General features: G+C 57.6%; 1 protein-coding gene across 3 annotated transcripts in view; it reads right to left on the reverse strand.

Moving 5' to 3' along the window:
* The window catches only part of ash2l (ash2 like, histone lysine methyltransferase complex subunit), a 47,227-nt gene extending 44,557 nt beyond the window's left edge, over nucleotides 1-2,670 (reverse strand). For 2 of the 3 annotated variants that reach the window (XM_038785258.1, XM_038785256.1), the window contains exon 1: nucleotides 2,394-2,670. In XM_038785258.1, the coding sequence (XP_038641186.1) occupies nucleotides 2,394-2,441 (48 nt within the window). In that variant the 5' untranslated portion in view covers nucleotides 2,442-2,670. The remainder of the gene's footprint in view (nucleotides 1-2,393) is intronic. The other variant, XM_038785257.1, reaches the window with a different exon arrangement.
* Between the last annotated feature and the right edge of the window lie 8,813 nt (nucleotides 2,671-11,483).

Consider the following 11,483-nt stretch of genomic DNA (forward strand, 5'->3'; position numbering starts at 1 on the left):
ACTTGTAATCAAAGACAAGCTTTATTCTACGGATTTAGTTAACAGTTTTATAAACACACACAGTAAGCATTCTCGTCAACTACAAACATAAAAACCCCACACAGCAACAGTAATCTATGAATACCTTAATAAACTCCCCCCTTTAACTGTTCCAATTTAATAACAAGTTCCCATAAACCAGAAACCCCTTTTCAAAAGTGTGGCCCAATACACGGTACTCTTACAATATTTAAAAAAAAAATAAATTTAGATTACCCAATTATTTTTTCTATTAAGGGGCAATTTAGCGTGGCCAATCCACCTACTCTGCACATTTTTGGGTTGTGGGGGCGAAACCCACGCAGACACGGGGACATTGTGCAAACTCCACACGGACAGTGACCCAGAGCCGGGACTCTTACAATATTTAAGCCCTGGTATGGATACGCCCGTTTCCTTTCTGAAAACAGCTATCACTTTTAAATTACTTAATAGTCTGGAAACAGCTTTTTAAACTGAATATACAGTGACACTTCTTTAAACCTGTGCAATGCAGAACCAGGTCAAACTCAAAGCAAAAGTAAAACTCAGAGCCACAGCCCAGCTCCACCCACACAATGACAGCGCTGAAGCCATGTGATAAGACAAAAACATTTCTTAAAGGGCTACTCCCATGACAACAGCGACAATCCAGCACTCTGTCTCAAAAACATGAAGAACTGACCACCAACGGAGTTGAAGCAGACGCGACATTGGGCAACACATCTCACCAGTGCTGCTAACCGGAGAGAATCTCAAGGTTGGAGATTGTGTGCGTGTGTGAGAGAGAGGAGGGGGGGGGCTAAAAGGAAGAAGAGAACCTCAAGGATCAATCAGCAGGAGGTCGCTGACATCAATCTCTGACCAATCTGCTAAAGGAGGGGAATGCAGAGGATTAGCAGCAGACAAGAGTGAGAAATGACACGCTCGGCCTGTGAAAGGTGATCAAGATCAGAGATGCTCCCGGCAACAGGGGAAACAAGGACACATAAACCCCAGGTTTGATTCCTCAGACCATGCCAGGCTGCAAGGCTGCTGTCGATGAGAGACTTGGAGTTAACACCATAAAGCGAAGAATGACCAGATACGGCAGGAGTGCGAATAAACACCCATCCCTCAGGCAGCAGCCACAGCCTGTGACCCACACGGGACGGCACTCCGCAGAAACCTGTCCTTTTTGAAAAGGTGACGGGGAGAGGACACGGGGTGATCTGTGTGTATCGTCGCAGAGAGGGGAGGGCTGGATACAGAGAACTGGCATTAACTCGGCCAACAACCAGGTGGACTACCTCCGAAAGACAGGCTGCACTGGATATTTCAGCGTTCAATGTTGCACCCAATCTGCACCTCGCAAAGTTAGCAATGGCAATCAGGAGTGGCAACTACCAAGGTAAAATAGCAGGGCTGGAATAAATATTCACGGCTGTATTATACCAACAAAACCCAGGATCCTGCTACCTGTTTCTGTTTGCTATTCTCAGCCGAGCTGACTAGCTCAATGGCTATCGAGGGTGATCAGACACCCCATGGGTGCACCCCAATGGGGCAGCAGGGTAGCATGGTGGTTAGCATAAATGCTTCACAGCTCCAGGGTCCCAGGTTCGATTCCCGGCTGGGTCACTGTCTGTGTGGAGTCTGCACGTCCTCCCCGTGTGTGCGTGGGTTTCCTCCGGGTGCTCCGGTTTCCTCCCACAGTCCAAAGATGTGCGGGTTAGGTGGATTGGCCATGCTAAATTGCCCGTAGTGTCCTACAAAAAGTAAGGTTAAGGGGGGGTTGTTGGGTTACGGGTATAGGGTGGATACGTGGGTTTGAGTAGGGTGATCATGGCTCGGCACAACATTGAGGGCCGAAGGGCCTGTTCTGTGCTGTACTGTTCTATGTTCTAACTGTAGCAGAGGAGCTGGGAACCAGCCAGGACAAAGCAGACCCGTTTGACCCACCCACCACCTTCAACATTCACTCCCTCCACCACCGACGCACAGTGTGTACCATCTACAAGATGCAATGCGGCAATTTGCCAAGGCTCCTTCCGAACACGCAAACAACAAGGGAGACAAGGGCAGCAGCTACACGGGAACACCACCACCTACAAGTTGTCCTTTGAGTCTCACGCACACACAGAGAACCGACTGGGAAACCGTCCTTGTACCTGGGCCCAAATGCTGGAACTCTGTCCTGATCGGGGCTCAGACAGGAGCTTCACTAATCTAACCGTCTGCTCAAAGCAGTTTAGCCGCCAGTAACCAGGGAGGGTAATAAATTCTGGCCCTGCTGCCTATGTTCAGACAGGAGAAATGCCTTTAAAACCAGGAGTGCGGAGATTAAATCCCACTCGTCCCACCTCACCTGTACAAGAAACAACACTCATACTTACGATATCCTTCCCGACAGACGACTCTGTCTCCATCGCCATGTCGGCCATTGTATCACTGAAAAACAAAGAAACGTGTCTTTAGCGCACACCGCAGTGATCACAGAATCCCCATGTCTCTGTTGCAAATATGCTTTGTAAATCTTTACACAACTCTAATTCAGTGTGTGACAATCCATTTGGGATGCTACGCTTCAGGTCAGTGTGTGTGTGTGGAGTTGGCACATTCTCACCGGGTCTGTGTGGGCCTCACCCCCACACAACCCAACGATATGCAGGGTAGGTGGGTTGGCCACGCTACATTGCCCCTTCATTGGGGAAAAAGTGAATCAGGCACAGGATTGAGGGGCGCCTGCTCCCACTCTCGTTCCAGGGGCGCTGCCATGGCTGGAAGTCCAATGTGCGGTCTGCAGACCCGGCCACAGGCAGCATAGATGCTGCGTGACGGGTCAGGGAGACGAGGCGTTTGGAGGGTTTGGTCTCTCTCTCTCTCTCTCTGCATCTCAACATTGCCTCCGCGTGGTCTGCACACAATGTGCGCGATGCCTTTCTCAATGAGCTTTCTCCATCAGGCCCAGGACTGCCACAAGTTGGCAATCAGGATGCTTTGGGGGGGGGGGGGGGGGGGGGGCTGTTATCTGGGGAGTCTGCTACCATTGTTTTGATCATTTTGAGTAACCAATTCATTTTTTCCAATGAAGGGGCAATTTAGCGTGGCCAATCCACCTCCCCGGCACATCTTTGGGTTGTGGGGTAAGACCCACGCAAACACGGGGAGAATGTGCAAACTCCACACGGACAGTGACCCAGAGCCGGGATCGAACCCGGGACCTCAGCGCCGTGAGGCAGCAGGGCTAACCACTGTGCCACCGTGCTGTCCCAGGCCGGGATCGAACCCGGGACCTCAGCACCGTGACGCAGCAGGGCTAACCCACTGTGCCACCGTGCTGTCCCAGGCCGGGATCGAACCCGGGACCACAGCGCCGTGACGCAGCAGGGATAACCCACTGTGCCACCGTGCTGCCCCAGGCCGGGATCGAACCCGGGACCTCAGCACCGTGACGCAGCAGGGCTAACCCACTGTGCCACCGTGTCGCCCCAGGCCGGGATCGAACCCGGGACCTCAGCGCCGTGACGCAGCAGGGCTAACCCACTGTGCCACCGTGCTGCCCCAGGCCGGGATCGAACCCGGGACCTCAGCGCCGTGACGCAGCAGGGCTAACCACTGTGCTGCCCCAGGCCGGGATCGAACCCGGGGCCTCAGCGCCGTGATGCAGCAGGGCTAACCCACTGTGCCACCGTGCTGCCCGCAGGCTGCTACCATGACTAATTTCTCAGTTGTGTCAGAGGCCTGGGCGGATAGGATCCCAGCAGAGATGGTTCTCAGTCACTCCAAGCGCCAGGATGCCGGGCAAGTCAGTTTAGAGAGGGGAGCCCTGTTGGGGGCAGCGGGAGGAGGGGCAGCGGGAGGAGGGGCAGCGGGAGGAGGGGCAGCGGGAGGAGGGTCTCTCATCCCCCCTCCCTTCTCCCTTCCCCCTCCCTCACCCCTCCTTTCCACCCCCCTCCCTCACCCCCTTTCACCCCCCTCCCTCACCCCTTGTCACCCCCCCTCCCTCACCCCCTTTCACCCCCCTCCCTCACCCCCTTTCACCCCCTTCCCTCACCCCCTTCACCACCCCTTCCCTCACCCCCCTCCCACCCCCTCCCTCACCCCCCTTCCACCCCCCCTCCCTCACCCCCTTTCACCCCCCTCCCTCACCCCCTTTCACCCCCCTCCCTCACCCCCTTTCACCCCCCTCCCTCACCCCCTTTCACCCCCCTCCCTCACCCCCCTTCCACCCCCTCCCTCACCCCCCTCCACCCCCTCCCTCACCCCCCTCCACCCCTCCCTCACCCCCTCCCTCACCCCCTACCCCCCTCCCTCACCCCCTACCCCCCTCCCTCACCCCCTACCCCCCTCCCTCACCCCCTTTCACCCCCCTCCCTCACCCCCCTCCACCCCTCCCTCACCCACCCACCCCCCTTTCACCCCCTCCCTCACCCACCCCCCTTTCACCCCCTCCCTCACCCACCCACCCCCCCTTTCACACCCCCTCCCTCACCCACCCCCCCCCTTTCACCCCCCTCACCCACCCACCCCCCCCCCTTTCCCCCCCTCCCCCCCCACCCCCCACCCCCCCTTTCACCCCCTCCCTCACCCACCCACCCCCCCTTTCCACACCCCCTCCCTCACCCCCCCACCCCCCCTCCCTCACCCCCCCCCCCCCTCCCTCACCCCCCCTCCCTCACCCCCCCACCCCCCCCCACCCCCCCCCCCCCCCCTCACCCCCCACCCCCCCTCCCTCACCCCCCCACCCCCCTCCCTCACCCCCCCACCCCCCTCACCCCCCCACCCCCCTCCCTCACCCCCCTCCCTCACCCCCCCACCCCCCTCACCCCCCCACCCCCCTCACCCCCCTCCCTCACCCCCCCACCCCCTCCCTCACCCCCCCCACCCCCCCCCTCACCCCCCTCCCTCACCCCCCCACCCCCTCCCTCACCCCCCCCACCCCCCTCCCTCACCCCCCCCACCCCCCCCCCACCCCCCTCCCTCACCCCCCACCCCCCCCCCTCACCCCCCCCCCCACCCCCCCCCCTCCACCCCCCTCCCTCACCCCCCCACCCCCCTCCCTCACACCCCCCCCCCACCCCCCCCCTCCCTCCCCCCCCACCCCCCTCCCTCACCCCCCCCTCACCCCCCTCCCTCCCCCCTCCCTCACCCCCCCACCCCCCTCCCTCACCCCCCTCCCCACCCCCCTCCCTCACCCCCCCACCCCCTCCTCACCCCCCTTCACCCCCTCCTCACCCCCTTTCACCCCCCTCCCTCACCCCCCTTTCACCCCCCTCCCTCACCCCCCTTTCACCCCCCTCCCTCACCCCCCTTTCACCCCCCTCCCTCACCCCCCTTTCCCACCCCCCTCCCTCACCCCCCTTTCACCCCCCTCCCTCACCCCCCTTTCACCCCCTCCCTCACCCACCCTTTCACCCCCTCCCTCACCCCCCCTTTCACCCCCCTCCTCACCCACCCCCCTCCCCACCCACCCCCCTTTCAACCCCCCTCCCTCTCACCCCCCTCTCTCACCCCCCTCTACACCCCCCTCACACCCCCTCCCCCCGCCTGTTCCTCTCGGACTCTCTCCCGCCGCCGCCGCCATCTTGCTGCGCGCTCCCGATCTCGCGAGAACTCGGCGCCGCCGCGCGATCCCGCGGTGTCGGGGACGCGGAAGCTCCGCGCCCTCTCCACCCACAGTGAGAGCGGGAACACCCCCCCCCCCTCCCCTCCCCCCCCCGGATACCCCCCTCCCCAGGAATACCCCCGCCCCCGGGATACCCCCCCTCCCCCCCGGGGATACCCCCCTCCCCAGGATACCCCCCAAACTCCCCCTCCCCGGGGATACTCCACGGGAATACCCCCCTCCCCGGGGATACCCCCCTCCCCCGGGATACCCCCCTCCCTGGGATACTCCACGGGGATACCCCCCTCACCAAAGATACCACCCGGGATAACCCCCAAACCCCCCCTATCCTGTGGATACTCCCCGGGGATACCACCCTCCCCAGGTAATACCCCCCCCGGGATACCCCCCTCTCCCCGGGTTAACCCCCCTCCCCAAGGAATACCCCCCCCCGTGATACCCCACCTCCCCAGGAATTACCCCGGGATATCACCCCCAGGAATACCCCCCCCTCCCCAGGATACAACGCACCCCCCCGGTGATACCCCTCCTCCTCAGAATACCCCCTCCATCAGGATAACCCCCGCCCCCGGATACGCCCCATCCCCGGTGTATACTCCACGGGGAAATCCCCGCCCAGGAATACCCCCAACCTCCCCCCCAGGGATACACCCCTTCCCAGGATACCCCGCCAAACTCCCCTCCCCGGGGATACTCCAACGGAATACCCCCCTCACCCGGGGATACACGCCCTCCCCCGGGATACCCTCCTCCCTGGGGATACTCCACGGGAATACCCCCCTCCCCAAGATACCACCCGGGATACCCCCAAACCCCCCCTTCCCGGGGATACTCCACGGGGATACCCCCTCCCTGGGGATACACCCCTCCCCGGGGATACCCCCCCTTCCCTCCCCCGGGGAAACCTCCCTCCCACCACGGGATACCCCCCTCCCCAAGATACCACCCGGGGATACCCCAACAACCCCCTTCCGGGGATACTCCACGGGGATACCCCCTCCCCAGGAATACCCCCCTCCCCGGGGATCCCCCCTCCCCAGAATGCCCCCCTCCCCAGGAATACCCCCTCCCCAGAATGCCCCCCTCCCCAGGAATACCCTCTCCCCGGGGATACCCCCCTCCCCGGGATACCCCCTCCCCAGGAATACCCCCCTCCCCAGGAATACCCCCCTCCCCAGGAATACCCCCTCCCCGGGGATACTCCACGGGGATACCCCCCTCCCCTCCCGGATACCCCCTCCCCAGGAATACCCCCTCCACGGGGATACCCCCCTTCCCAGGAATACCCCCCTCCCCGGGGATACCCCCCCCGGATACCCCCTCCCCAGGAATACCCCCCTCCCCGGGGATACCCCCAAACCCCCCTCCCCGGGGCACCCCCCCATCTCATCCCACCCCACCCCCCAAACAAATCCTTTACACTTGCACAGTCCGATCCCAAGCAAACTGGACAGCTGGTGTGTCCTATTCAACTACTTTTCTTTCAGTACCATCTCTTCTGACCCGCCAACCCCCCCCCCCCCCCCCCCCACCCCCCCACCCCGCCCCAGCTCACACTCTTTCGATCCAACTAACACTGGGGTTCAGGAATAAGGAATCTCCCCCCCCACTGCACCCACCCACCTTCTGTTTCCTTCTCCCCTCCACACCCACTCAGTCAGAATTTCACATGAAGGGGGCGGCACGGTAGGACAGTGGCTAGCACAGTGGCTTCACAGCTCCAGGGTCCCGGGTTCGATTCCCGGCTGGGTCACTGTCTGTGCGGAGTCTGCGCATCCTCCCCGTGTCTGCGTGGGTTTCCTCCGGGTGCTCCGGTTTCCTCCCACAGTCTAAAGATGTGCAGGTTGGGTGGATTGGTCATTCTGAATTTTCCATCCGTGTACCCGAACAGGCGCCAGAGTGTGGGAACGAGGGGATTATCACGGTAACTTAATTGCAGTGTTAATGTAAACCTCATTGTGACAATAAAGATTATTTTTTGAAAATATTAAAATAATGTCTTTCCATTTTTCCTGGAATATTAAGGTCCCAACGCGCACTTTCTGAGACCTGAAACAAACATTCTGGTGGTGACATTCGACCTGGACCGGGAGGCCAAGCCGTGTCCTATCTCATGGCACCTCCATTGCAGTAACCCGCCACAATGTTCGGTGCCTGTCGGACTGAACGTCAGCCGGGGTTCAGAGCTGGCAGCAACAATAATATCTCGTGTTGATACAGAACTGAATTTCTGAAGCACTTGTCATAAATACTGAGCATCTGAAAGCACTGTGCACCCCCCCCGATGAAGGGCCATTGACGATTCAGTGGGACAAAATGTGCAAAGGAGCCATTATTCAACAGAGTTTGACACTGAGTCACATGAGGCGATATTAGAACAGCTGACTAAACAATAGCTCAAATAGGTGGTTTTAAGGAATGTATTGCAGAAGGAAAGAGATGTGGAGAATCAGAGGGGTTCATGGAACAAATCCCAGAGCTTTGGAAACAATGCAGTTGATACACAAACAAACAAACACACACGCAAACATACACACACACGCAAACATACACACATACGTAAACAAACACACACACACGCAAACAAACACCCACACATGCGTAAACAAACACACGCAAACATACATACGTAAACAAACACACATACGTAAACAAACACACGCAAACATACACACGTAAACAAACACACACACAAACACACACGTAAACAAACACACGCAAACACACATACGTAAACAAACATACGCAAACAAACACACACATACGCAAACAGACAAACATGCACAGACACAAACACGCAGGCACACAAACACATTCATCCACACACATAAATATGCACAAAACAGATGCACACACAACAAAGACACATACAAACACATTCAACCACTCACACAACTACATATACACATTCAAACATGCATATACAAACACAGACACATGCATGCACAAACACGCACACACAAGCACACACAAACACATGTAAACACACACACACACATATACGTTCTGATGAAAGGTCATTGACCGTAATGCTAACTGTTTCTCTCTCTGACCTGCTATTGCCAGCATTTCCTATTCTTGGTCTGGATTCTCCTTTCCCCCAGTCACGTGTTACTCGGCAGCACGCCGTTCGCTGACGGCTGGATTCTCTGTTCCCACCACCTGTCAAAATGATAGTTCCCATTGAGGTCACCCCACGCTGCCAGGAAACGCATGGGCGGAGCGGGGGGGGGGGGGGGGGGGGGGGGGCTGCCGGTGGGAGAAGGGAATCCCGAAGGCTGAAGAACTCCAGCCCTAACTTCAGATTTCCAGCACCAGCAGGACTTGGCTTTTGCAATGCTGGACAGGACCGGGTGCGAGTTGGTATGTGGAAATGTGAAAGAATGGGCAGTTCGGTGGTTAGAGCTGCTGCCTCGCAGCCAGCGCCGGCCCTAGGGTTGCTGGCGCCCCGGGCAAGCTGAACTTCAGCGCCCTTCGGGGAGGGGGGGGGCGAGGCGAGGGGGGGGCGGGGACGAGGGGGGCGGGGCGGGGCCGGCAGGAGGGGCGGACGGAGGGGGGGGGTGGCGGACGGGGGGGGCGGCGGACGGAGGGGGGGGGCGGCCCTGGGGGAGGGCGGCCACCTCGCATGCGCTGGTTGGCACCGGCCCAACTGCGCATGCGCGGGACCCAAGTCTCTGGCGCCCCCTAGCACATGGCGCCCCGGGCGACTGCCCGAGTTGCCGGTACCTTGGGCCGGCCCTGCTCGCAGCGCCAGGGATCAAATCCGGCCTCGGGTCACTGTCTGTGCGGAGTCTGCACGTTCTCCCGGTGTGTGCGTGGGTTTCCTCCCACACTGCAAAGATGTGCAGGGTAGGTGGATTGGCCGTGATAAATTGTCCCTTAGTGACCAGAAAAGGATAGGTGGGGGCGTGGGTCTGGGCATGGCTCTCTTTCAGGTGGTTGGTGTCGACTTGATGGGCCAAATGGCCTCCTTGTGCACTGTAGCGATTCTGTGATTCTGAATTGGGTGTGGCAATGATGATCTGAGGACAGACTCAACAAGGTGCTGGAAAAGGGGCCTTTCCAGCATGAGGCTCTGGTAATGAGCAGCTCAGCAGTACAGGCCATTATCCTGCTGCTTGACCAAATGGTTCTCGAGCACCAGCAGTTTTTTATGATTTAAATCTTCCCTCTCCCTGATCGTGGTGCCTGTTAACATGACAATTGTGTCAGGTCTGAATTTTCGGGCAGCACGGTGGCCTAGTGGTTAGCACAACCGCCTCACGGCGCTGAGGTCCCAGGTTCGATCCCGGCTCTGGGTCACTGTCCGTGTGGAGTTTGCACATTCTCCCCGTGTCTGCGTGGGTTTCACACAACCCAAAAATGTGCAGAGTAGGTGGATTGGCCACGCTAAATTGCTCCTTAATAGAAAAAATAATTGGGTAATCTAAATTTATTTAAAAAAAGGTCTGAATTTTCACTCTATTTCTGATGGAATCGCTGTTCCTGCTGTTCACCAGATGGTGGCAGCGGTTAACCTGGGTTTAAAGATAATGGTGCATTTTGATGGCAACTTTCGGAACGTCAGGGTGTCCCCAAAGTGCTTCACAGGCAGTGAAATGCTGTCTGAGGTACGGTCGATGTGTATTTGTGTATGTTTAGATGTTTTTGGTCTGTTCCTGTGCTTACATATGTAGGTGTGTGTGCCTGTATGTATGTGTTTGTGTATCTGCCCATGTATGTGTTTGTGTGTGTGCGTTTATGTGCATGCATTTGTATGTATGTGTCTGTTTAATGTGCAAGTGTCTGTGTGTCTGCGTATGTGTGTGTTTGTGTGTGCCCGTTTGTGCGCATGCATTTGTATGTATGTGTCTGTTTAATGTGCGTGTGTATCTGTGTGCTTGTGTGTGCATGTCTGTGTGTTTGCCTGTGTGTGTGTGTGAAAACACTGTACGAGGACATAAGTGGACCCACATCCTCACCACCCCAGCAAACACCCAGTCAGCTGGCAGCCCACATACAAACAGACCAAAATTAAGGGCATGGACTCCAACAATAACTGGCATTTGCACAGTGTCTTCGATATCATCAAACAGCATCTCACAGCACATTGCAAACACTAGCACTGCGCCTCAGAAGGAGATACTTGGGCGGGTGGCCAAAACTTTGATCCAACGTGCAGATTTTAATGAGAGTCTTAAAAGAGATGAACGGGATAAAGAGGCGGTGAGGTTTTGGGTCGGGAATTCCAGAGCCAAGGCCCCGCTCGAACTCAAACAGGAGGTCAGGGTTGTGAAGAGTTCTGCTCCAGCATCAGACGATCGGCAGTGAGGGGGGGTGGAGTTCGGAGCTCGGGAGCAAAACTTCCCAAGTGCGGAGTCTGCACGTTCTCCCCGTGTCTGCGTGGGTTTCCTCCGGGTGCTCCGGTTTCTTCCCACAAGTCCCGAAAGACGTGCTGTTAGGTGAATTGGACATTCTGAATTCTCCCTCTGTGTACCCGAACAGGCGCCGGAATGTGGCGACTAGGGGCTTTTCACAGTAACTTCATTGCGGTGTTAATGTCAGCCTACTTGTGACAATAAAGATTATTATATTCAAATGGCTGAAATATCTGCTCGGCAGTGTCGATTAATCACTGTGTGTGGAAAATAACTTGTCTAGTGGTTGTCCTAGAAATACAGACAGCTTGAACATTGAAGAGAGAGAGCTTCTTGGGGAGTATTGCTCAGAGGAAGTGTATTAGAATAAACATGCCTCAATATAAATGAGCAGACCGGATTGATTCACCGTAGCCCCTGATTGTGAGTGACAATGGCAGCAGAGGATGCAGGTATGAGCTTGGTGATTGACTGCTGTATAACAAGTGTACCGTCACTGA

The sequence above is a fragment of the Scyliorhinus canicula genome, chromosome 26, assembly GCF_902713615.1.
Source record: "Scyliorhinus canicula chromosome 26, sScyCan1.1, whole genome shotgun sequence".
NCBI lineage: Eukaryota > Metazoa > Chordata > Chondrichthyes > Carcharhiniformes > Scyliorhinidae > Scyliorhinus > Scyliorhinus canicula.